The sequence below is a fragment of the Leucoraja erinacea genome, chromosome 10 (assembly GCF_028641065.1).
Source record: "Leucoraja erinacea ecotype New England chromosome 10, Leri_hhj_1, whole genome shotgun sequence".
NCBI lineage: Eukaryota > Metazoa > Chordata > Chondrichthyes > Rajiformes > Rajidae > Leucoraja > Leucoraja erinaceus.
In genome coordinates, this window is record NC_073386.1 from 51,482,821 (window position 1) to 51,510,585 (window position 27,765).

The 27,765-nt window shown below is 46.7% G+C and overlaps 1 protein-coding gene across 1 annotated transcript; it reads right to left on the reverse strand.

The window, feature by feature from the left end:
• Positions 1-288: 288 nt before the first annotated feature.
• mgst3a (microsomal glutathione S-transferase 3a) lies at positions 289-27,683 on the reverse strand. The gene is made up of 6 exons (XM_055642294.1): positions 27,525-27,683; positions 13,692-13,818; positions 6,438-6,511; positions 4,560-4,617; positions 2,242-2,314; positions 289-547 (listed from the first exon to the last, which is right to left on the reverse strand). Exons 2-6 carry the CDS (start codon positions 13,806-13,808, stop codon positions 441-443), a joined length of 429 nt encoding a protein of 142 aa, XP_055498269.1. The 5' UTR covers positions 13,809-13,818; positions 27,525-27,683; the 3' UTR covers positions 289-440.
• Between the last annotated feature and the right edge of the window lie 82 nt (positions 27,684-27,765).

The window sequence follows — 27,765 nt, forward strand, 5'->3', positions numbered from 1 at the left end:
TAAAAGATTGAATCAGTACCCAGAATAGGCAGCACGGTGGCACAGCGGTGGAGTTACGGCCTTGCAACGCCGCATGGATTTTCTCCGAGATCTTCGGTTTCCTCCCAGACTCCAAAGACGTACAGGTTTGTAGGTCAATTGGCTTGGTGTAAGTGTAAATTGTCCATAGGATGTATAGGATAGTGTTAATGTGTGGGGATGGCTGGTCGGAGCAGTCTCAGTGGGCCCCAAGGGCCTGTGTTTGCTTTTACATCGAGCCATTAATAAAACAACCATTTTGTGACGCCATTATCGTTTTATAAAAGTTTTAATGCAAAAATGTCAGAAGCAAAAAGTTTTGCTATTAGTGGGTTATCCTGTTGGAACACATTCAGCTGATCAAGTATTCATCTTTGTCAAGTTTATTCCAGGGTTAAAATTCACCACAAGCCCAGCCCTGACTACTTTGTGCACCACCCCAGCTGGTGAAAGCCGAACGACATGGAGGTTCCCATCAGCCCCAGCAATGCCAGCGAGCCAAATCCCCCTCGAATCCTCTTCTTGGGATCTAGGCAACAGAAACTGGTGTTAAACGTCTGCAGAGATGATCTGGCTGGACAAATCTTTGGAGCTGCAGTTTTGCGTTGGAGTCGGAGACGTACAGCATTGAAACTAGTCCCAACTGGTCCACGCCGACTAAACTGCCCCATCTACACTAGTCCCGTGCCTGCGGTCGGCCCATATCCTTCTGAACGTCCCCTGGCTCTTGATTCCCTTTCCCTGCGAGAAAGACTGGACCTTCACCCTATCCCCCTCATGATCTTATCCCCCTCCACTCCCAGCAATGAAGTCCTAGCCTTCTCAACCTCAGTCTATAGCTCAAGACTCAAGCACCCGACTCATGAGGGGAATAGACAGGATGAAAGCACAGTCTTTTACCCAGAGTAGGGGAATCAAGAACCAGAGAACGTAGGTTGAAAGGCAAGAGGGGAGAGATTTAATACAGACCCGAGGGGCAACATTTTCCATTGTGGGTGATGGGTATATGGAACAAACTGCTAGGGAGGTATTGAGATTGGTTCGATAATAGCTTTTAAATGAGACTTGGACAGGTACATGGATTCGGAAATCTCAGTGGGCACGGACAAGTTGGGTTGGCCGGCCTATTTCCTTGTTATGACAAAATCAGCTAGTCATCTGATAATTCTATACTCTTTCTTCAGCTCGTTTCACCAACTCTTCCCAGAACTTGCAAGACCTGACAGCATGTTAATGAATCAGCAGCACATTTTTAATCGAAGATTACATTTACTGACACCCAGGTATCCAATGTTAAGTGTTCAATTTAACGTTTACACTTTGCTGAATAATATTTCGTGAAAGTGTTCAAATTCACTGCTCTCAACTACTACTGACCATTGCTATCAAACCAGAACAGCATCATCTTCAGCAGTTAGAGTCATAGAGTGATACAGTGTGGAAACGGGCCCTTCAGCCCAACTTGCTCACACCCACCCACCAACGTTCTACACTGTTTGCCCGTATCCCTCCAATCCTGTCCTATCCATGTACTTGTTTCATTGTTTCGAAACATTATGCCTCAACTACCTCCTCTGGCAACACGTTCCATACACTCACCTCTCAGATTCCTATTAAATCTTTCCCCCTTCACCTCAAACCGATGTCCTCTGGTTTTCTCGATTCCTCCACTCTGGGCAAGAGACTCTGCGTCTACCCGATCTATTAGTTTAGTTTAGCGATATAGATCGCGGCAACAGGCCCTTCGGCCCACCCAGACCGCACTGACCCGCGATCCCCGCATACTAACACTATCTACACACACCAGGGACAATTTTCACTTATACCAAGTAGCCAATAAACCTACAAACCTGTAGGGCAGAGTGTGGGAGGAAACCGAAGATCTCGGAGAAAACCCACGCAATCAAAGGGGTATAAACACTGTGTGGACAACACCAGTAGTCGGGATCAAACCCCGGGTCTCTGCCGCTGCAAGGCAGCAACTCTACCGCTGTGCCACCATCTCAATATTTTGTACACCTCTATAAGATCACCCCTCATCCTCCTGCGCTCCCAGCAATAGAGTCCTAACCTGCTCAACCTCGCCTTCTATAGCTCCACCCTCGAGTCCTGGCAACATCCCCGTAAATCTTCTCCGTACCCTTTCTATCTTTCCGATAACATAGTTGAATGTACTAAAACAAAACAGTTTAGTTTACAGATAGTGTAGATGAAAGCACTCACCGCCAGTGTAATAGCCGTATGCATAAACAACTCTGCCGATTATCCAGATCCCGCCGAGTGCACTTGCTAGTTCCTGAAATTAAAAGCAAATCATTTGGTCAACGTAGTACCTGGTAAAATCGACAGCAAAATCCATCTACACCTCACGCTGCCTCGGCAAGGCCAACAGCATAATCAAGGACCAGTCTCACCCCGGTCACTCCCTCTTCTCCCCTCTCCCTTCAGGCAAGAGGTACAGAAGTGTGAATACGCACACCTCCAGATTCAGGGACAGTTTTGTCGCAGCTCTTATCAGGCAACTGAACCATCCTATCACCAACTATAGAGCAATCCTGACCTCCTATCTAACTCCTTGGAGACCTTCAAACTATCTTTAATCAGACTTCACTGGACTTTATCTTGCTCTAAACATTACAACCTTTATCCTGTATCTGTGCACTGTGGCCTGCTTGATTGTAATGATGTATAGTTGTTTCGGGTAGACAGTCAGAACTTTTCTGCCAGGGTGGAAATGTCAGACTATGGGCGGTCACGGTGGTGCAGCGGTAAGAGTTGCTGCCTCACAGCGAATGCTGCTGTATGGAGTTTGTACGTTCTCCCCGTGACTGCTTGGGTATTCTCCGGGATCTTCGGTTTCCTCCCACACTCCAAAGACGTATAGGTTTGTAGGTTAATTGGCTTGGTAAATGTAAAAATTGTCCCTAGTGGGTGTAGGATAATGTCAATGTGCAGGGATCGCTGGTCGGCGCTGACCCGATGGGCCTCTCTCTGTATCTCTGAACTAGAGGGGATAACTTTAAGATGAGAGAGGCAAAGTTTACAAGTAGATGTGAGGGGCCAGTTAAATAATAAAAGCACACAGATGAAGCCTGGAATGTGCTACAGTGGGTGGTGGTGGCAGATGTGATAGTGGTGTTTAAAAGGGCTTTTAAATAGCCACATGGATATGCAGAGAATGGAGGGATGTGGATCACATGCAGGCTAAGATTAGTTTAACTTGGCTTCATGTGCAGCATGGACAATGTGGGCCGAAGGGCCTGTTCCTGTGCAATACTGTACTGTTCTATGTTCAAGCATAGGCAGTTGAAACAGTGGAACAACTTGTGACAAACTTGTCCAATGGTGGCAGATATAATGTAGTGTGGACAAATACATTGACCTGGGAATATAGATGAGATAGACTCAAATGGTATCAAAATAGTTAAGAAAAAGATACAAACTTAGAGTCTGAATCGCTCTTTGTCATTCAGTCACACAGTTAAGCATCACTACTTCTGCTGAGAATGTGGAATGGTGCTTTACATGGACAATGTTTACTGAGATGAGGTCAGGATCAAACCCATGTCTCTGGCACTGTGAGACACCAGCTGATTTACCAGCTGTGCCTCCGTGCTGCCCGATTCATGTTCCCACGTGGGAGATTCTTCATTGTCACAGTGACATTCTTTGTTTTACTGTACAATCCGGTAATATCATACAGCGGACCTTACCAAAGACATCAAGAAAGAGTCGCCACGTTTCTGGAGCCGACAAAGACTCTAGGACCAGAGGGTACAGTCTCAGAATACACGGACTACCTTTAGAAAGGCAATGATGAGGAGGAATTTCTTTAGTCCGAGGGTGGTGAATCTGTGGAATTCATTTTGCATAGACGGCGGTGGGTATTTTTAAAGTGGAGATTGACTGGTTCTTGATTAGTAAGGGTGTTGGGTTATGGGGAGAAGGGGTTGAGAGGGAAAGATAGAACAGCCATGTCCAGTTGGTGGAGTAGACTCGATGGGCCGAATGGCCTAATTCTGCTCCTGAAACTTATGAACAGTCCCAGTTGAATTTGGGCAATTGGCATTGGAAGAAAATTAAAAAGTGAACTTGAAATTTCCCCACAGTTATTCGAGTAGGATTAAGGTATTGAGTAGGATTGATGTATGCAGAAGGGAAGGACTTGTTTCATGCTCTTAGACTTAATAGACTTAAATTTTTCATCCCGGAACTCTCCTTGCTTAAGAAAGAACTAACTGCAGATGCTGGAAAAATCGAAGGCAGACAAAATTGCTGGAGGAACTCAGCGGGTGAGGCAGCATCTATGGAGAGAAGAAATAGGCGACCCTTCTTCAAGGGTCTCGACCCGAAACGTTGTCTATTTCTTCTCTCAATAGATGCTGCCTCACCCGCTGAGTTTCTCCAGCATTTTTGTCCACCTCCTTGCAAACCTTCTCAATATAAATTAAAAAAAATTTAAACAAGGCAAGTTGTCTTCCAAAAATATCTCTGCTGGTCAACAAATGAGCTCTGGTGATGAAACATTACACGTTACTTACCGGGTGTCGGATTCCACCAGTTGCCAGAAAGAAGAGGAATGGGGAATAAACTTCCAGTCTGAAACCGATAACACAAGAGAAAACATTCTGGATTTTGGTTACAAATAAATGCTTAAAGACAATGACACAAAGAACTGCTACTAACTAGTATGAACTACTATCTGCCTTATTGGTGACCCTCGGACTATCCTTGTTCAGACTTTGCTGGGTTTACCTTGCACTGAACGTTATTCCCTTATCATGTATCTTTATACTGTGAATGGCTCGCTTGTAATCATGTATTGTCTTTGTGCCGACTGGTTAAGACGCAACAAAAGCTTTTCACTGTACCTCCGTACACGCGACAAGAAACTGAACTGGAAGAAGGGGGGGGAGCGCCAGGTACAAAATGAGCGGACCTCGTCAAAGTGTAACGCTTATAGCTTTACACCATCACGCAAACCAATCTCCCTTCCATTGACTCCATCTACACTTCACGCTGCCTCGGCAAGGCCACCAGCATAATCAAGGACCAGTCTCACCCCGGTCACTCCCTCTTCTCCCCTCAGGCAAGAGGTGCAGAAGTGTGAAAACCCACACCTCCAGATTCAGGGACAGTTTCTTCCCAGCTGTTATCAGGCAACTGAACCATCCTACCAACAACTAGAGTGGTCCTGACCTCCCATCTACCTCATTGGAGACCCTCGGAGTATCTTTAATTGGACTTTACCTTGCATTAAACATTATTCCCTTATCCTGAATCTGTACACTGTGGACGGCTCGATTGTAATCATGTACAGTCTTTCCACTGACTGCATTGCAGGCATCAGAAAAGCTTTTGACTGTACCTCGGTACAAGTGACAATAAACCAAAGTAAATGTTGTACTCTTTATCCGTGAGTTGTGGACCGCTTGATTGTATTTGAGTATAGTCTTTAACTGGATAGTTCCAGCTTCTCACTGTACAACATGACAACTGCACATGCCAATAATAAACTGAAGATAGACAGGGCAAGTTTAGACAGACACAGACACACTTTAAGGGGTGATTGATTGATGGTGAGCGTGGACTTGATGGGCCGAAGTGCCTATTTCCATGCTGTATCTCTAAACTAAATTAAGCTATGCGGTGCCAGACATCCGAGATTGATCCTGGCCTCCGGCGCTGTCTGTGTGGAGTTTGCACGTCCCCCCTTGTGACCGTGTGGGTTTCCTCCCACATCCCAAAGACCTTGGGGTTTGTGGGTTAATTGGCTTTTGTAATGTGGGTGGTGATAGAGGCAGATACGATTGTGGTGTTTAAGAGGCTTTCAGATTGGCACATGGATATGCAGGGAAAGGAGGGATATGGATTGCATGCGGGCAGAGGCAGTTAGTTTAACGTGGCATCATGTGCCGCATGGTCATTGTGGGCCAAATGGCCTGTCTTGTGCTGCACCGTTCTCCGTTCTAATAAAAGCCCATCAGCAGCTTTTGGTTTCTTTTCAATGTTTTAAAAGCAATTGTTATGGTTGCAACGTTTAGACATGGATGGGATAGATGTAGAGGGATTTGGGCCAAACGTGGGAAGGTGGGACTAGTATTGATGGGCATGTTGGGCCGAAGGGCCTGTTTCCATGCTGTATGTCTCTAAGTCAACTGTCTATTGCCAAAATTGTTCTTACTCAAAATGACCCATTTCCCTGTACAGGTCACTAATTACAACTAGTATTTTTCAACGTTTAGAGGGACATGGGTCAAACACAGACGTAGATGGGGCATCTTGGTCGGCATGTGTGAGTTGGGCCGAAGGGCCAGTTTCCGTGCAGCGAGACCATAACTGGAACACGTGCAAGAAATTCCAGTGCAAAATGATGGAAATCACAGTCCGAGATGAAGTACGCTTAGAGCGATACTTACGTGTTTTGGTGGGCCCGCTGAATGCAGTTGAACACGCAGCCGTTCTCAGGATCATCGCTGTACATCACGGGGTACTAGGCGGTAGAGAGAAATGCAGATAATTAAACATTGACCCAGTGACAGAGTGACGCAGTAGTGGCTGCGGCTGCCCAAAGGTCCGTCGTTCGATGGGACTGGGAACATGGCTCTTTAGTGCAGGAGAATTGAGCCAGGGTCTTGGAGAAACAAGGAATGGCAAATGCTGGTTTACAAAAGACACAGGGTGGTACAGTGCACAGCGGTAGCGTTGCTGTCACACAGCGCCAGCGGTCCGCTCCCGACTATGGGTGCTGTCTATGTGGAGTTCATACGTGAAGGATAATTAATTCATCATTAGGCGGCAGAGTTTTGAATAGCTGTGGATTATACAACGCAGGAAGCAAAGAGTCCTCAGCACGGCCAAGTTAAAAGGCAACAAGGGCAGGAATGAAGTCAAAGAACTGCAGATACTCGTTTAAAAAAAAATAAGATAAAATGCTGGAGCAATTCAGCAGATCAGACAGCATCGCTGGAGAACATGGATAGCTGAGCTTTTGGATCTGAAGAAGGGTCCTGACCCGATAAGTCACCTATCCATGTTTTCCAGGGAGGCTGCCTGATCCACTGTTACTAAGATCAGAAGTGATCGGAGCAGAATTAGGCTATTCGGCCCATCAAGTCTACTCCGCCATTTAATCATGGCTGATCTATCTCTCCCTCCTAACCCCATTCTCCTGCCTTCTCGCCACAGACACCTGTACTAATCAAGAATCTATCTTAAATATATCCACTGACTTGGCCTCCACAGCCTTCTGTGACAAATAATTCCACAGATTCACCACCTACTGATGAAAGAATACTCCTAACATTCTTGTCTTCAGTCTGAAAACCGTGACCACCAGGTTCAAGAACAGCATCCCAACAACTATCATACTCTGTCAGTACAAACATCTATGAACTGGAAGGTCTAGATAGTGGATGAGGAGAGGCTGTTTCCATTAGCGGGAGAGTCTTTGACCAGAGGGCACAGCCTCAGCTAAAAGGACGTACCTTTAGAATGGAGATGGGGAGGAATTTCTTTAGCCATAGGGTGGCGAATCTGTGGAATTCATTGTCACAGATGGCGGTGGAGGCCAAGACATTGGGTATTTCAGCTATTCCAGCACTTTGACCCTAGACTGATTGCAACTTGGAGCTTGCTGGACGTAGATCTGGAGATCTCAACAATGCTGTATCACAAAACTAAATGATTGTGAATAGAGGCATATATATAATCTGCAAATGTAGTTTTATTGTAGAGTTGCATTGTCGGGATGCCTGGTAGGGATGGGACCAGGGAAGGCAAGGATATCATTCTAAAACTTCCACCCCAACGGGAGAAATAGCTATTATGTTGAGGACAGAGTCGAAGTCATACAGCACGGAAATAGGCCCTTTGGCCCAAATCGCCCACGATTGTCCACACATACTAGTGCTACATGGCCGAGTTTGCCCCTTATTCCTCTACACCTTTCGGCACAGTACCGCACCAGTCACCCGGGTTCGATCCTGACTGCGGGTGCTGTCTGCACGGAGTTTGTACGTTTTCCGCGTGACCTGCGTGGTTTTTCTCCGGGTGCTCCGGTTTCCTCCCACACTCCAAAGGCGTACAGGTTTGTAGGTTGATTGGCTTCGGTAAAAATTGTAAATTGTCCCCAGTGTGTAGGATAGTGGTAGAGTGTGCGGGGTGATCACTGGTCGGTGTGGACTCGGTGGGCCCAAAGGGTTGTTTCTGCACTGAACTAAACAAAGTCAGCATGGATTTACGAAAGGTAAATCATGTCTGACAAATCTTATAGAAATTTTTCGAGGATGTAACTAGTAGCGTGGATAGGGGAGAACCAGTGGATGTGGTGTATCTGGACTTCCAGAAGGCTTTCGACAAGGTCCCACATAAGAGATTAGTATACAAACTTAAAGCACAAGGCATTGGGGGTTCAGTATTGATGTGGATAGAGAACTGGCTGGCAAACAGGAAGCAAAGAGTAGGAGTAAACAGGTCTTTTCACATTGGCAGGCAGTGACTAGTGGGGTACCGCAAGGCTCAGTGCTGGGACCCCAGCTATTTACAATATATATTAATGATCTGGATGAGGGAATTGAAGGCAATATCTCCAAGTTTGCGGATGACACTAAGCTGGGGGGCAGTGTTAGCTGTGAGGCCCACCGGGTCCGCGCCGACCAGCGATCCCCGCACATAGACACTATCCTACACCCACCAGGGACAATTTTTACATTTACCAAGCCAATTAACCTACAAACCTGTACGTCTTTGGAGTGTGGGCGGAAACCGAAGATCTCGGGGAAAAACCCACGCAGGTCATGGGGAGAACGTACAAACTCCGTACAGACAGAATGGAACCCGGGTCCCGGCGCTGCATTCGCTGCAAGGCAGCAACTCTACCGCTGCGCCACCATGACCGCCCAATTCATGCAAGTAACACGCAGAACAAAGTCCGTACCGTACAGACAGCACTCATAGTCGGGTTCGAAAGGCTGTTATCCCACTTTCACATCCACTCCCCACACACCAGGAGGAATTTATAGAGGGCCAATTAACCTATAAATCCGCACGTGTTTGGGATGTGAGAGCACTGGGAGGGAACCCACACAGTTACAGGGAGAACGTGCAAACTCCACGCGCACACACACACACACACGCACACACACACACGCACACACACACACACGCACACGCACACACACACACACACGCACACGCACGCACACACACGCACACACACACGCACACACACACACACACACACACGCACACACACACACGCACACACACGCACACACGCACACACACACACACACACGCACACACGCACACACGCACACACGCACACACACACACACACACACACGCACACACGCACACACACACGCACACACACACACACACACACGCACACGCACATGCACACGCACACACACGCGCGCTCACACACACACGCGCTCACACACACGCGCGCTCACACACACACGCGCGCGCTCACACACACTCGCGCTCACACACACGCTCGCTCACACACACGCGCGCGCTCACACACACACTCGCGCTCACACACACGCGCGCTCTCACACACACACACGCGCTCTCACACACACACGCGCGCTCACACACACGCGCGCTCACACACACACGCGCGCCACACACACACACGCGCGCTCACACACACTCGCGCGCTCACACACACACTCGCGCGCTCACACACACTCGCGCGCGCACACACCCGCGCGCTCACACACACTCGCGCTCACACACACACACGCGCGCTCACACACACACGCGCGCTCACACACACTCGCGCGCTCACACACACTCGCGCTCACACACACACGCGCGCTCACACACACACGCGCGCTCACACACACACACGCTCACACACACACTCGCGCTCACACACACACACGCGCTCACACACACACTCGCCCTCACACACACACGCCCTCACACACACACGCGCGCTCACACACGCGCGCTCACACACACGCGCGCTCTCACACACACTCGCGCGCTCACACACACTCGCGCGCTCACACACACTCGCGCGCTCACACACACACGCGCGCTCGCACACACACACACGCGCGCTCACACACACACGCGCGCTCACACACACACGCGCGCTCACACACACACGCGCGCTCACACACACTCGCGCTCGCACACACACTCGCGCTCACACACACTCGCTCTCACACACTCGCGTGCTCACACACTCGCGCGCTCACACACTCGCGCGCTCACACACACTCGCGCTCACACACACTCACGCTCACACACACACGCGCGCTCACACACACTCGCGCTCACACACACACACGCGCGCTCACACACAGTCGTGCTCACACCCACGCGCGAGTGTGTGTGTGACACACACACACTCGCGCTCACACACACACTCGCTCGCTCACACTCGCGCTCACACACACTCGCGCGCTCACACACACGCGCTCACACTCGCGCTCACACACACACACTCGCGCTCACACACACGCGCGCTCACACACACGCGCGCTCACACACTCGCGCGCTCACACACACTCGCGCTCACACACACACTCGCGCTCACACACACACTCGCGCTCACACACACACACGCGCGCTCACACACACTCGCGCTCACACACACACACTCGCGCTCACACACACACGCGCGCTCACACACTCGCGCGCGCTCACACACTCGCGCTCACACACACTCGCGCTCCCACACACTCGCGCTCACACACACTTGCGCTCACACACACGCGCGCTCACACACACGCGCGCTCACACACACTCGCGCGCTCACACACACGTGCTCACACACACACGCGCGCTCACACACACACGCGCGCTCCCACACACACGCGCGCACACACTCAGCACCCGAGTCACTGGCGCTGTGAGGCAGCAGCTCTACCCGCTGTGCAACTGTGCTGCCCTTGGTCCTGCCAGGTTTCTTTGGCAGTCGGTGCCAAGTTATGTCGCTTGGCAGTCGTTAGTTTAGATTTAGCCTTGAGCCACTAGTTAGATTGTCAGAGGTCGATTGAGAAGAAACACAAAGCAGTTTTTCAGCCACACTGCAATTAAATAACAGTTTGCAGTTTTGTGTTGAGGACTCCATGTTACACAGTGTTCAGAAATCACGGTACTAGCACAAAGAAAATACAGCCAGTGTTGGGTCTACTGGAAATGGGGGGTCAGAAGGAAATGAGTAATAAGCAGAACCAAATTGAGATCAGGCAGAAAAACCACACTTAACAGGCCTATTGTAAAACAATTTAACATAAAGTACTGGAGGAACTCAGCAGGTCAGGCAGCATCTGTGATGAATTTTAGACTTTAGAGATACAGCGTGGAAACAGGCCCTTCGGCCCACCGAGTCCGCACCGACTAGTGATCACCCAGTACACTAGCACTATCCTACACACACTAGGGCAAATGTACAATTTATTTTTTAACAAAGCCAATTAACCTACAAACCTTCAGAGAGGTTTGTAGAGAGTGGGAGGAAACTGGAGCAAACCCGCAGTCACAGGGAGAACATACAAACTCTGTACAGACAGCATCTGAGGTCAGGATCGAACCCGGGTCCCTGGCGCTGTAAGGCAGCAGCTCTACCACTGTGCTGCCTGTCTCACTGAATTCACCCAGCACTTTGTACGTCTTGTTCAAGATTCCATCATTTGCAGTTTCTTGCATCTCCAGGGCAGTTAAACAAGGTTTGGTGTGATGCAAATCTTGAGGTCCTAACATTTTAATGTCTGTGTGCAGTGGATTAAAATGCTCATGGAATTTGGGGGAGGGAATAATGATGTAGATATGAGGAACTGCAGGTGCAGGTTTACAAAACAAGACGCAAAATGCTGCTCGTGTGTCCGTGCACACGGATGCAATTCTAAAGAAAGCCCACCAACGCCTCTACTACTTGAGAAGGTTACGGAGATCCTGATTCTCTTGAACCTCTACAGGTGTACAGTAGAGAGCATATTGACTGGTTGCATCACGGCCTGGTTCAGCAACTTGAATGCCCAGGAGCGAAAAAGACTGCAAACAGTGGTGAACACTGTCCAGTCCATCACCGGCCCTAACCTCCCCACCATCAAAGGGATTTACAGGAGGCACGGCCTCAAAAACGCAGCCAGCATCATCAGAGACCCACACCACCCTGGTCACGCACTCATTTCACTCCTGCCATCGGGAAGAAAGTACAGGAGCCTGAAAACTGTAACGTCCAGGTTCAGGAACAGCTTCTTCCCTACAGCCAGCAGGCTGTTAAACACGACAACCTCAAATAAGCTCTGAACTACATTGACTTGGGGGCATTAGTTTTGTCTTTTTGCGCTATTATTGTTTGTTTGTTTATTGTGTGCATGTGTGTGTGTGCGCGTGTATGTATGCATGTATACACACACTGATTTTTTTCTCGTTTATTGTGTTATTTACAATGTACTATGTTTACATATTCTGTTGTGCTGCTGCAAGTAAGAATGTTATTGTTCTATCTGGGACACATGACAATAAAACACTCTGGACTCTCTCTCCCTCTACACTCGAGAAACTCAACGGGTTAGGCGGCATCTCTGGAGAACTTGGATGGGTGAGGTTTCGGGTCACGACCCTCGTGGCATAAGGGGACAGGGTTAATGGAAGTAGGTAGGCAACTTGGTCAGCATGGATGAGTTGGGCCGAAGGGCCTGTTTCCGTGCTGAGTGAATCCATGACCTGGTTCATCTCTAGGTTTGCAGATGACACAAAGCTGGGTGGCAGTGTGAGCTGCGAGGAGGATGCTATGAGGCTGCAGGGTGACTTGGACAGGTTGGGTGTGTGGGCAGATGCAGTATAATGTGGATAAATGTGAGGTTATCCACTTTGGTGGCAAGAACAAGAAGGCAGATTATTACCTGAATGGTGTCAAGTTAGGAACAGGGGAAGTGCAAAGAGACCTGGGTGCCCTTGCACATCAGTCACTGAAAGCAAGCATGCAGGTACAGCAGGCAGTGAAGAAAGCGAATGGCATGTTGGCCTTCACAGCGAGAGGATTTGAGTGTGGGAGCAAGGAGGTCCTACTGCAGTTGTACATGGCTCTGGTGAGACCGCACCTGGAGTGCAGTTTTGGTCTCCCAATTTGAGGAAGGGTATTCTTGCTATTGAGGAAGTGCAGCGTAGGTTCACCAAGTTAATTCCCGGGATGGCGGGACTGACATATTATGAAAGAATGGATCGACTGGGCTCATAGACACTAGAATTTAAAAGGATGAGGGGGAATCTTATAGAACTATACAATTCTTAAGGGATTGGACAGGCTAGTTGCAGGAAAAAATGTTCCCGATGTTGGGGGAATCCAGAACCAGGGGTCACAGTTTAAGAATAAGGGGTAGGCCATCTAGGACTGAGATGAGGAAAATATTTTTCACCAGAGAGTTGTGAAACTGTGGAATTCTCTGCCACAGAAGGCAGTGTCAATTCACTGGATGTTTTCAAGAGAGAGTTAAATATATTTCAGAATCAATGGATATGGGGAGAAAGCAGGAATGGGCTACTGATTTTGGATGATCATATTGAATGGTGGTGCCGAATATCGAAGGGCCGAATGGCCTACTCCTGCACCTATTTTCTATGTTTGACCTTCGATTCATGGACTGAAGTGACTGAAGTCACTGTCTCGGAGGTGATTCTGGTTATTGGTGGCATAAACCTACCTCCACATTGTACTTCTTCCGAGCTGCGGCCACTTTGTAAGCCAGGAAGGAGACCATGGCAAAACTGGCCGCGCCAGTCAGCACCACACACCCATATTCTTTCGATAGCACCACCATCTTTTGGACTCTAAACACAAACAAACAACAGTTGTTACTTTATTCTAGTAATGGAACATAAGTAAACAATAGACAATAGGTGCAGGCGTAGGCCATTCGGCCCTTTGAGCCAGCACCGCCATTCAATGTGATCATGGCTGATCATGAGCAGAGTAAGCAGAACAGTTCCTAGTTCGCACTCCCAGTATCCAGTACCTTGCTCTCTCGACTCCCTCTCTCCTGCCATCACCCCCACCAATTGTCCAATCTAGGGATTAAACCATGCCCTGGCCAATATCTCTAAACAGGTAGAAGTCCCCTGCATCCCTCTACCCCCCACTCTCCTCTCCCACCCTAGTCATCCTACTAGTACCACTGTTCGCATCCTTGTATCCCTTCGTTATCACCTCTTCCCCAGCCAACAATGGGCCATTATGGACTCACAGGCAAACTCTGTACAGACAGCAGCCGTAGTCAGGATTGAACCCGGGTCTCTGGCGCCCCAAGGCAGCAACTCTACCGCTGCGCCACCGTGCCACCCCAAGTTCCGATGTTGTAAATATCTATGGCTTGGAATCCAAATTCCTACCCATATTTCCTTCCTAGAATAATGACTACACACCGTGTCCAGATGATGGAAGATTATAAATTCTCCTTTCCCCGCCAGACTGATTCCTAGGATGTCAGGACTTTCATATGAAGAAAGACTGGATAGACTCGGCTTGTACTCGCTAGAATTTAGAAGATTGAGGGGGGAATCTTATAGAAACTTACAAAATTCTTAAGGGGTTGGACAGGCTAGATGCAGGAAGATTATTCCCGATGTTGGGGAAGTCCAGAACAAGGGGTCACAGTTTAAGAATAAGAGGGAAGTCTTTTAGGACAGAGATGAGAAAAACATTTTCCACACAGAGAGTGGTGAATCTGTGGAATTCTCTGCCACAGAAGGTAGTTGAGGCCAGTTCATTGACAATATTTAAGAGGGAGTTAGATGTGGCCCTTGTGGCTAAAGGGATCAGGGGGTATGGAATGAATGAATGAATGAATACGTTTATTGTCATTGCACAATACTGTGCAACGAAATTCCATTTCATCTCCTCCGGTTAAAAAATACAAACACGACAACCATTGACACATATGTACAGCTATTAGTAAAAATAATAAATAAGTATTTAAAAAGAATTTTAAAAGAATGTTGCATTTCTTGGAGTTACATTTTGCTTCCCCACTGTTGGAATTAAGCTCTTTTATCGCACATGGGTAGAAACTATTTTTTAGTTTACCAGTGCGAGCCTTCAGAGACCTGAATCGCCTCCCAGAGGATAGCAGAGTGAAAAGGTGGTTGGCAGGGTGGGATGTGTCCTGCTTGACATTTGTGGCCCAGCGCAAGCATCGGGCCCAAAATTTATATCATCCAAGGAGGGTAGTTTGTGACTCTCTGCAGCGCCCTCCTCTCAGCCACAGTACAGCTAGCAAACCACACCAGGATTCCATAGGAGAGGAGAGAAGGCAGGTACAGGATACCGAGTGGATGATCAGTCATGATCATATTGAATGGCGGTGCAAGCTCGAAGGGCCGAATGGCCTACTCCTGCACCTATTTTCTGTGTATCTATCTATGTATCAATAGGCCCCGATTGGAGGAAGTGGACTGAACTTTGCTGCCTTCCCTCACAGTGGGAAACGTTGATCCCGCTGGGGGGGGATGTTTTTTTTTATGTTTCATTCTATAATGTTATGTTGATTTTATTTGTGTGCTGTAATGGCAACTCAAATTTCACTGCACCAATTGGTGTATGTGGCAATAAATGTCCTGTGTCCTGTGAATGAAAGTGAGTGAGTTACAACAGGGTTCCTGAGGACTGTTGGTAGTCTGAACTGTTGGTGAAGAAGGTATGCTTGTCTTTGTCGGTCACGACATGGTGTATGAGTCAGGAAGTCATGAAGCAGCTCTACCAGACTTGGTTTGGCTGCATTTTAGAAGGGTTTCGGCCCGAAACGTTGCCTATTTCCTTCGCTCCATAGATGCTGCTGCACCCGCTGAGTTTCTCCAGCTTTTTTTTGTGTAACCTTGATTTGGCTGCATTTGGAAATTGCATGTAGTTCTGGTCACCCCATTAAAGAATGGAGGCTTTGGAACGGGGAATGTTTTCTCTGGAACACCAGAGGGAAGACCCAATAGAAATATATAAAATTACAAGATGCATAGATAGACTACACAGTCAGAACCATTTTTCTAGAATGGAAAAATCAAATACTAGAGGGCATAGGGCGAGGGGGGCAATGTTTAAGGAAGATGTGCGGGGACAATTTGGTTTTTATACTGAGGGTGGCGAGTGCCTGGAATGTGTTGCCGGGGGTGGTGGTGGAGGCAGATACGGTAGTGGCGTTTAAGAGACTTTTGGATAGGCACATGGATGAGCAGGAAGTGGAGGAATATGGATCATGTACAGGAAGATAGATAGGAGTTGGTCTTGGCATCATGTTCAGCACAGGTAGAGTGGGCAGAAGGGCCTGTTCCATTGCTGTAACTTCAATGAAGGGGAGAAGGTATGGTTTGGGAAGGGGAGATAAAGGGAGGGAACCACATCACATTTTAAGCTGAATGTAGATGAATTCTTGACACACACACACACACACACACACACACACACACACACACACACACACACATAGGTATACAATTGATAGGCTGAGTTAAATACAGCATAGACCGATCAACAAGTTGGACTCAGATATGAGCACACCTCGAAAGCAAATAAGATGCTGAACAAAGAACAACTAATTTTAGAATATGCGATTTAATTGTACGTTCACTAGAGATAAGTCTTCTGTAAACAGGGAATTATAACGGCCTACGCAACATCCACCCACAGGAAAAGGGATCTTCAAGCAAATGTAAGATCATTAAAACCTTACTGACATTCCAGCATGTTTAATACAAAAATAGACAAATTGCTTATGGAGTCAAAAAGTCACACTTGCAGAATGGAAACAGGCCCTTCAGCCCAACTTGCCCACAACATGTCCCATCTACACTAGTCCCACCTGCGTGTGTCTGGCCCATATCCTTCTAAACCTGTCCTAGCCACGTACCTGTTTAAACGCTTCCTAAACATTGCAACAGTCCCAGTCTCAACTACCTCCTCTGGCTGATCATTCCATACATCCACCATCCTTTGTGTAAAAAAGTGACCACCTCATGTTCCTATTAAACCTTTCCATCCCCCCCCCCCCCACCTTAAACTGTTGTGCACTCTGCTCCACACTCATTTTGAACAAGACTGGTCATTATTTTTTTTAAGTAGACCGAGCATAAGACAGTTACATTTTGGTTTCCTCTCAAACTGTTAAACAATCGAGCAGTTTAGTTTATTGCCACCAGGGGGCGCCATACGATGGCTGCCTCGCCAACGGTCCACCGCGTCTTTGTCCTTCTATATGTTTTTAGTTTGTTGCAAAATGGAGTTTTAGTTTATCTTTAGTTTTGTATTATGTGGGGGGGGGGCTGGAACTTTTAAAATCTCTTTCCTCGACGGAGATGCAACGTTCTCCATGTCGTATCTCCGTCCACACTGCGGCCTAACATCGAGCAGTTGGCGGCCTCTTGCTGGGACCTTGGGAGCTCCAACCGCTGGAGACTGCAGACTTTAAAAAACATGGAGCTCGCGGTCCTTGGTTAGCGACCGACTTCGGGAGCTCCAAACGCAGGAACTTCTACCGCACCGATCGTGGGAGCTTTGATTGCCCCGATGTTGGGGCTTCGATCATTGGCTGCAGGAGCTTCAATCGCCCCGACTGCAGATGCTTCGACTGCCCCGACTGCAGGAGAAAAGGAGGAAAGACGATAAGACTATTGCTTTCCATCACTGTGGGGAATGTGGAGGAGCCGTTGTGTGGGTGTTAGATTTTTTATGTAGTTAGTTTAGTTTATTGTCACGTGTACCGAAGTAGAGTGATTTTTTTGTTGTTGTGTGCTATCCAGTCAGCAGAAAGACAATACATGATTACAGTCGAGCCATCCACAGTGGACAGATACATGATAAAGGGAATAACGTTTAGTGCAAGATAAAGTCTGATTAAAAATATTCCGAGGGTCTCCAATGAGGTAGATGGGAGGTCAGGGCCACTCTCTAGTTGGTGATAGGATAGTTCAGTTGCCTGATAACAGCTTGGAAGAAACTGTCCCTGTATCTGGAGGTGTGCGTTTTCACACTTCTGCACCTCTTGCCTGATGGGAGAGGGGAGAAGAGGGAGTGACTGGGGTGAGACTGGTCTTTGATTATGCTGCTGGCCTTGCCAAAGCAGCGTGAAGTATAGATGGAGTCAATGGTATGAAGGTTGGGTTGCATGATGGTCCACAACTCTCTGCAATTTCTTCCAGTGTTGGATGGAGCTGTTCCCAAACCATGCGGTGATACATCGCGATAAAATGTTCAAAGGGCAAATGAATGTTTGAGAATTAGCTAATAAATCACTATTAAGTAATCAAGTAGTTAAGTCATGTCATGGAACAAGCTTGGAGCTGGGTGGGGCTTACATTGCACTGATGGTTACTGGCAAACAGGTCATAAGTGATAGGTAGAGATTTAGGCCATTGAGCCCATCCACCATTCAATCATGGCTGATCTAACCTAATCATTCCCTCCTAACCCCATTCTCCTGCCTTCTTCCCATAACCTCCAACACCTGTATCATCTATCTATCTCGGTCTTAAAAATATCCGCTGACTTGGCCTTGCACAGCCTTCTGTGGCAAATAATTCCACAGATTCACCACCCTCTGACTAAAGACATTTCTCCACATTTCCTTCCTAAAATAACGTCCTTTGATTCTCAACCTACGACCTGTAGTCCTAGGCTCTCCCACTAGTGGAAACATCCTCTGCACATCCACTATCCAAGCCTTTCACTATTCTGATCGTTTCAATGAGGTCCCCCCTCATTCTTCCAAATTCCAGTGAGTACAGGCCCAGTGCCGACAAACGCTCATCTTAGGTTAGCCCACTCATTCTTGGGATCATTCTTGTAAACCTCCTCTGGGCCCTCTCCAGAGCCAGCACATCCTTCCTCAGATATGGTGCCCAAAATTGCTCACAATAATCCAAATGCGGCCTGACCAGTGCCTTATAGAGCCTCAGCATTACATCCCTGTTTTTGTATACAAGCCCTTTTGAAATAAATGCTAGCATTGAATTTGCCTTCCTTACTACCAATACGACCTGCAGATTAACTTTTAAGGGAATCCTGCACCAGCACTCCCAAGGCCCTTTGCACCCTCAATTTCTGGATTCTCTCCCCCTTTAGAAAATAGTATATGCCTTTATTCCTACTACCAAAATGCATGACTCCACACTTTAATAAACTATATTCCATCTGCCACTTCTCTGCCCACTTTCCCAACCTGTCCAAGTCCTTCTGCAGAGTCCCTGCTTTCTCTACATTACCTGTCCCTCCACCTAAACTTGGCCACAAAGCCTTCAATCCCCTCGTCCAAATCATTAATATACAACGTGAAGAGTAGCGGCCCCTTCACCGACCCCTGCGGAACTCCGCTAGTCACTGGCAGCCAAGCAGAAAAAGCCCCCTTTGTTGCTACTCTTTGTCTTCTGCCATCCAGTCAACCTGCTATCCATGCTAGCGGCTGCTCTTCGATACCGTGGGCTCTCACCTTCCTTAGCAGCCTCCCGTGTGGCACCTTATCAATGGCTTTCTGAAAATCTAAGTAAACGACATCTACCGACTCTCCTTTGTCTGTCCTGCTATTTACTTCTTCAAAGAATTCCAGCAAATTTGTCAAGCACGACCTCCCCTTCACAAAGCCATGCTGACTTCGGCCTATTTTATCGTGAACTTCTACGCACTCCGTAACCTCATCCTTTATAATGGACAGGAAAATCTTGCCAGCCACCGAAATCAGACTAACCGGCCTGTAGTGTGTGTAGAATGTGGTTGAGGGCAGCGGTACAAACACCACAAACAGTGAAGCGGATGTATGAAGTATATTGTGGATTATTACATCAACTCCAGATGATGCAGAATTCCTATACAACCAGTGACAGTCGAACTGGACATCTATTTTGCTATTTACAAATCACATCACTGAGTGCCAGCTAAATATCCACTACCCTTTTTAATGGAAAGACATTCTAGAGAGGAGAATTCAGGGCGGCACAGTGGTAAGGTTGCTAGGTGGGCCGAAGGGCCTGTTTCCATGCTATATCTCAACTAAACAAAATAACACATCAAAACTGGTGTCATTTAGCCAGAAGCACAGATTCCCCATCTTTTCCCCAGCCTCAGCTGAAGAACGCATCCATGTCCTTTTAACATGGCCCTCTCAAATACACCTGGCCTCCCGTTTCCACAACCCACAGGAACTCAAAACTCTGCGGCCCGATTATTAATCATTATCATGGGTACTGACATCCCCACCGCTGAAAGGATCTGCAGAAGACGTTTCCTCTTGGAATAAAGGGGAGGTCATTTAACACTGAGGTGAGACAAACCTTTTTCACCCGGAGAGTTGTGAATTTGTGGAATTCCCTGCCAGAGGGCAGTGGAGGCCAAATCACTGGATGGATTTAAGAGAGAGTTAGATAGAGCTCGAGGGGCTAGTGGAGTCGAGGGATATGGGGAGAAGGCAGGCACGGGTTATTGATACGGGCCGATCAGCCATGATCATAATGAATGACGGTGCTGGCTCGAAGGGCCGAATGGCCTCCTCGCACATATTTTCTATATTTCTAGGTTTCCTCAAGAAACAGACAGCATCAGAGACCCACACACACCACCCTGGCCACGCACCAATTTCACTCCCACCATCAGGAAGAAGGTACAGGAATCTGAAAACTGTGACCACCAGATTTTAGAACCGCTTCCTACCAACAACTAACAGGCTCTTGAACATTACACACACTAACCTCAACTATTAAATGTTATCATCAGTACATACTGCAATTAAACACTCTTGAACGCAAATCAACTAGAGACACCATGCCCACACTCTAGTTAAATAATACCTTTGTGAAATCATCACCTTAGTTTTCCTCCAAGATCTTCCCATTTCCATCTCCAATCTCCTTCTGATCTACAACCCCCAAATCTCCACACAATCCATCTCTAACTTCTCTACATTGGTGAGACCAAGCGCAGGCTTGGCGATCGCTTCGCCCAACACCACCGCTCAGTTCGCAATAACCAACCTGATCTCCCAGAGGCTCAGCACATCAACACCCCCTCCCAGTCCGAATCCGACCTTTCTGTCCTGGGCCTCCTCCATGGCCAGAGTGAGGCCCAGCGCAAATTGGAGGAACAGCACGTCATATTTCGCTTGGGTAGCTTACACCCCAGCGATATGAACATTGACTTCTCCAATTTCAGGTAGTCCTTGTTTTCTCCCTCCTTCCCCTTCCCATAAGCCTACTGTTTCCGCCTCTTCCTTTCTTTACCTCCCCCCCCCCCCCCCCCCCCTGAAGAATAGTCTCGAACCGCCGTCGCCTATTCCTTCTCTCCGTGAATGCTGCCTCACCTGCTGAGTTTCTCCAGCATTTTTGTCGACCTTCCACACAACCCTTGGTCTCCAAATCATTTTTCACTTTTTGTCAGTCTGAACGAAGAGGGGTCCCGAGCTAAAACGTTGCCTGTCCATTCCCGCCACAGAGGCTGCCTGAACTGCTGAGTTCCTGCACCACTTTGTGTTTTGTTCACATTTAATCTGTTCCCTTCTGCTGTCGAGAATCGCTACACCCTTTCACAACAATTACCCCTTCCCCCATGCTTGTTATTTAACCAGTCTCTACTAACTCTAGGAGTTAGCCCCCCCTCCATTCCCCTTTGCTTCCTTCACCCTAATCATTTAACCAGTTTCTACACACTTCTCTCTTCCTCCGTCCATCCTAGTCATTTAACCATTTCCACAGTTATCAACAATGTATCCCTCTTGGTCACACCATCCCTAGCCAACAATTGGCCTATCGAGGAACCATCCTGCCGGATATCATCCGTTACCAGCCCCGATTAGCCCTGGTCTTTTCCTCACCTCTAGGTCTCCCCCCTCTCCTTCCCTCCCCACTTTAGATCGGAAGAGGAGTCCCGACCCGAAAGACCACCTATCCATGCGCTCCAGAGATGCCGAGTTACTCCAGCACTCCAGTGCCTACTCTAAAATGCCCCTTTAAGAGCCTGAATACTTTATTATTTAGCTCAGTGTCTAATTTTGTTCACGAATGATTCTGTGACGCACCTTAGAAACATTTTTGCCAGCAGTCTATAAATAAATATAATGGCTCGTTATTGCTTTTGGATACATTGAACAGTACAGCACACGAACGAGCCCTTCGGCCCACAATGTCTGTGCCAAACTTGTTGCCAAGTTTAACTAATCTTCTCTGCCTACAAGTGATCCATATCCATTTGCCTTTCAAAAAGCCTCTTAAACACCACTATTGTATCTGCAATGCATAAACTTCCTGCACCCAATGTAAAGGGGAAGTGCAAATGCTGGCACAAGGGAGAAAACAACGAGGGTGGGCAGGTGGGAGGAAGATGCAGTTTAACCTGTTCAGTGCCAGGTTTTTTTTTCACACTACTGGCCATGACTCGGGTATACTCAGGGGTGGCAGTGAACAGGTCAATGGAGCTACCAAGGAGGTACCAAAGCAACTCAACCACTGAAGTAATATTTCAGCAAATGGAAGAACGTGGAACACAGAACAGTGCAGGTACAGGCCCTTTGGCCCACAATGTCTATGCCGAACATGATGCCAAGTTCAACTAATCTCATCTGCGTGCACGTCATAGTCATGCATTGATACAGTGTGGAAACAGGCCCTTCGGCCCAACGTGCCCATGCCAACCAACATGCTCCATCAACACTAGCCCCACCTGCCTGCATTTGGCCCATATCCCTCTGAACCTGACTAATCCATGTACCTGTCCAAATATTTCTTAAACTTTGTGATAACACCTGCAAATGTGATCTACATACCTTCGTTCCATGCATATCTCAAAGCTTAAAGATCACTATCATATCCGCTCCGCCACCACCTAGGGAAGCACATTCCAGGCAACCAACTTGCCCCGCACATCTTTAAACATTGCCCCTCTCACCTTAAAACTCTGCCGTCTAGCCTTTGACATTTCCACACTGGGGAAAAGGTTCTGACTGTCTACCCTATCTATGCCTCACATCATTTTATAAACTTCTATCCCTTCAACCTGCGACGTTCCAGAAAAAACATTCCAAGTTTGTCCAACCTCTCTGTACAGCTGACGACCAGGCAGCTGTAAGGTTGAAAATAATTCCGTTCAGTTTGTCATGTGTACCGAGGTACAGTGAAAAGCTTTTTGCTGCGTGCTAACCAGTCAGCAGAAAGGCAATACATGATTACAATCAATCTATTTACAGTGTATAGATACATGATACAGGAATAACATTTAGTGCAAGGTAGAGCCAACAAAGTAGGTATGTTGCAAAACGTACCTGAAGCGTCGCTGAAAATCTGTCACAGCCCGTGTGCGCAATTTTGGCGCCGTTTAGAGGGGAGCGGGTTTAAAACGCGATTTTCCCTAGGCTGTTCAAATCGAGTTTTTTCAGCCTAGTTAATTATTTATGAATAATCGCTGGAAGATTCCCTCGCTTGAGCTATTATTAGTTTTAAGGGCTTTATTTAATTGTTATAGTAGGTTAAAAATTAACCAGCGCGTTCACAGGATCCCACTAGAAAGCCGATTTAAATGGACTTTTATTTACAGCAATTGAACACTAAATTCCTTCCATTTGGCCTATAAATTAATGTAAATGAGATTTAAAAATCATGTTTTATTGTGAATTATTTGTGAATATTATTTGGACACTTAGGCTATTTAAAAATGTTAATCATTTATTAAGAAATGGATAGGTCTTTAGATCTAGTCATTGAAGTTTGGAATTAGCTACAATTAGGTAACTAACTAATTATATGCTTTAATTTCAGGTCATCCAAGTAAGATTATTTTATATTTGTTTCAGAATGCTTCAATCTATGATAACTGAACATTTCATTCAGTTCTCTTAATTTTTAAGAAAGTTATGGGCTTTTGACTGTCCACAATCACAGCTTTTTTGTTATGTCAATAGAAAATCAATAGGGAACAAGATGCTAATTTCCGAGTACGAAAATGGCCATAACTTTTTAAATACTTGAGATATGAAAGTGAATTAGGTGTCAAATTAAACTTATTTTTATTGTTTATCTGATGGGATAAATTGCAGACTTGATTTTTAAAATCTCAAAATTTTGTAACATTGCTAATCAAAATCCGATCAAGGATAGTCTAAGGGTCACCAATGAGATAGATAGTAATAATAATAATAATAATAATAATAATAATAATAATTTTATTTATAGAGCACTTTAAAAACAAACATAGCTGCAACAAAGTGCTGTACATCACTAATCATTGACAAAAAAAGTTAATACACACCAAAAATAACAATCAAAAGAAATAGTAGGAAAAGACATGCAAAATAAAGAAACATCAAAACACCACAAACAGAAGCAAAGCCTCAGGCATGGTCAAAAGCCAGGGAGTACAAATGTGTTTTAACACTGGATTTGAAGATGGACAGTGAGGGGGCCTGTCTGATGTGCAACGGCAGGGTGTTCCAGAGTGCCGGAGCAGCAACAGAGAAGGCTCTATCCCCTCTGAGCCTCCGACTAGACCTCGGTACCTCCAGGAGCAGCTGACGGCAGGAGAGTATGGGTGGAGCAGCTCAGAGAGGTAAGGCGGGGCGAGCCCATTCAGAGATTTAAAAACAAATAACAGTAGTTCAGGACCACTCTCTATTTGTGGTAGGATGATTCAGTTGCCTGGTAACAGCTGGGAAGAAACTGCCCCCGAATCTGGAGATGTGCGTTTTCGCCCTTCTATACCTTTTGCCCGATGGGAGAGGGGAGAAGAGGGAGTGGCCGTGGTGCGACTCGTCCTTGATGATGGTGTGGTCTTGCCGAGGCAGCGTGAGGTATAAATGAAGTCAATGGAAGGGAGGTTGGTTTGTGTGATGGCCTGGGCTGTGTCTGCAATTTCTTGCAGTCCTGAATGGAGCTGTTCAGAAAACCAAGCTGTGATGCATCCCAATAAAATGTCTACTATATTTTGTAGTATTTTCTATCTACGAAATCTACTATATTCTGTCCACTATATTGTCCACTGTGCTGCTCCGTTTTGGGGGCGGGGGTTGGATTCATGGGAGGTGGTCTCGGAGGTCAAACTGCGGAGTATCTTGGCCAATGTAGCCCACCCCCTCCATGACACACTGGTCAACCTGAGGAGCTCCTTCAGCAACAGACTGGCTCCACCAAGATGCAGCACAGAACACCACAGGAAGATCCTTCTTCCCTGTGGCTATCAAACTGTACAACTCCTCCCCCTTCTGTTGCGGGGTAGACTGACTCCCCTCCACCCACCTATTAATTTAATTTCATGTTTCATGTATTTTGTTGCGTTTCATGACTGTTAGCAGACCAATTTCCTTCCTGAGATAAATTAAGTTCTATCATATGATATAAGGAACACAAGCCAAGGGGAACATATTTCCAATGCAAATCAACCAAAGATGCGGGTAAGAAATATGCTGCAGCATGAGAGAAAATACAGAGGTCTGAGATCAGAGGACTGCCAAGATCATCAGAACATCGCCCACACCACTCTAGCCACACTCTCGTGTCACCCCTGCCTACAGAAAGATAGTACAGGGTCCCACTTTCACGACCTCTGCCGAGTTTGCATGGCATTGACTCATACTCGCAGCATGGTCGTCACAAGGTCGTAGGAAGGTCAAAGGTACTTGTGGCATCAAGTAGGTTGGGGCGTTTTTTCTAGCATGATGAAAAATGTCCACAGGTAAAAAAGGTGGTGAATTGGGTCATGAAAGTGGGACAGGGGCAAGCTGCTCAAAGTAACAAGTTCATAGTTCCATTTACAATTTTTTACTGAAGCCAATTAACCTACAAACCTGTATGTCTGAGCGGTGTGGGAGGTAGCCAAAACATAACGGCCACAGGGAGAACATATACACTATGTACAGACACACCCAAGGTCAGGATCGAACCCGGGTCACTGGTGCAGTGACTCTACCGCTGCGCCCCTGTGCCGAGTGCTGCTCCTCCAATACTTTGTGTTTTGCTGAAGATTCCAGCAGTCTCCGTGTGTCTCCATCTGGCATTACCATAAATAACTTAGAAGACAAACCACCATGCAATTCGATCCTGCAGTAACTAACGAGGGGGCAGAAATGACGGAGGCTTTACAACGCACTCGTGAGCGCAATTGGAGCATTGTGTGCAGATTTGGGCCCTGTTTGTGAGGATGGATGTGCTGACTTTGGAGAGGTTTATGAGCATGATCCAGGAATGATTGGGTTAACATATGAAGAGCGTTTGAAGGCACTGGGCTTATACTCGCTGGCGTTCAGAAGGATGAGGGGGGCCTCATCGAAACATACTGAACAGTGAAAGGCCTGGATAGAATGAGTGTGGAGAGGATGTTTCCACTGGTGGAAGAGTCTAGGACCAGAGGTCATAGCCTCAGAATTAAAGGGGACACCTTTAGAAAGGAGATGAGGAATTTCTTTAAGTTCTTAACCCAAACTTAGTTTCCTTACATCCTTGTTTTTAGTGAAATTCATTGCCACAGATAGCTGTGGAGGCCGCCAATGTGTATTTTTTAAGGCGGGGATTGACAGATTCTTGATTAGTACGGGTTTCAGGGGTTATAGGGAGAAGGCAGGAGAATGGGGTTGGGAGGGAAAGATAGATCAACCATGATTGAATGACAGAGTAGACTTGATGGGCCAAATGGCCTAATTCTGCTCCAAGGACTTATGAAATCAAAAACACAAAGATTGCTGATTCAGAATATCAGAGTCACAGGAGAACATTCTAGATGGACACAAAGTTTCCCATCATTACCGTTCTTTAGTTGTTGGTGGGATGGTTCAGTTACCTGATAACACCTCGGTAGAAATTGTCCCTGAATCTGGAAGTATGCATTTTCACACCTCTTAGTATTATTAATACTAATTAATAATATTATCAAGCAGTATTATTGATATTAACAAAGTATTATTCATAATTATTATTACATTATAAACAAAAATGGTAACAATTATAAATCACAAATAAATACATGTGAATATTATATTATTTAAAATAGTATTATTAATACTAATTATTATTATAAACAATAATAGTCAAAACAATAATCCTGGGCATTTTTTTGAGCAAATCCAGTAAAGTCCGATTATTGCTAGCCCGGGGGTCTCAAATGAGGTAGATGGTTTTCTGCATACATTCAGTAATGCCAGTATTCACGTCTATCTTCCCAGCAGAATACGCTTGTGTGAGTCGCACCAGCAACTCCATTTTGGGTGCCTCGGGGACAGAGAACGATTGGAGATTCAGAACGTAATCTTTCTGATTACTCTTAAAGTCCATTTCACCCAACCCTATGTTACACTAGTAACATGCGAGTTGCTCATGCGAGGGGGTCATTACAAGTTAGTTTCACATGGCTGGTTATTCCCTTGTCTATTTCACCCGCCCCAGTCCTCTGCCAAAGCAACCCGCTCTATGATCTTTCCTTGCAACAGTGCACTGCTATAGGATCTTTGGTGCAAACTGCTCCACATTTGTACACCCTTGTATCCAGGGATACCCCCAAGCTCCCCTGTAGATGGGACAAAACGCGAACGTACCTGCTGCCTGCCCTTCGCTTCGACTTTGCACCGTGGACTTGCTGCTGTTAATAAACCAGGGCGGACACCGCGACAAGGAGTAGGAACGATCAGCAAACGCGGATCCAGGATTATTCAATACTGGAGCCAGGATTTCGCAAATTTAAAAAAAAAATCAATTACATCCTCGGGACAGGGGTTTTACACGCTCCTCGCCTGCTCCAGTCACAGATCGACTGCGGCTTGCGTTAGCCAGCGCTTG

Coding starts and splice junctions, on each gene's coding strand:
- mgst3a (XM_055642294.1), bottom strand. CDS start 13,808: ATGGTGGTGCTATCGAAAGAATATGGGTGTGTGGTGCTGACTGGCGCG. Junction 4,618..6,437: donor CAGCGGGCCCACCAAAACAC/GTAAGTATCGCT, acceptor TATCGGTTTCAG/ACTGGAAGTTTATTCCCCAT. Junction 2,315..4,559: donor CTGGTGGAATCCGACACCCG/GTAAGTAACGTG, acceptor TTTTAATTTCAG/GAACTAGCAAGTGCACTCGG.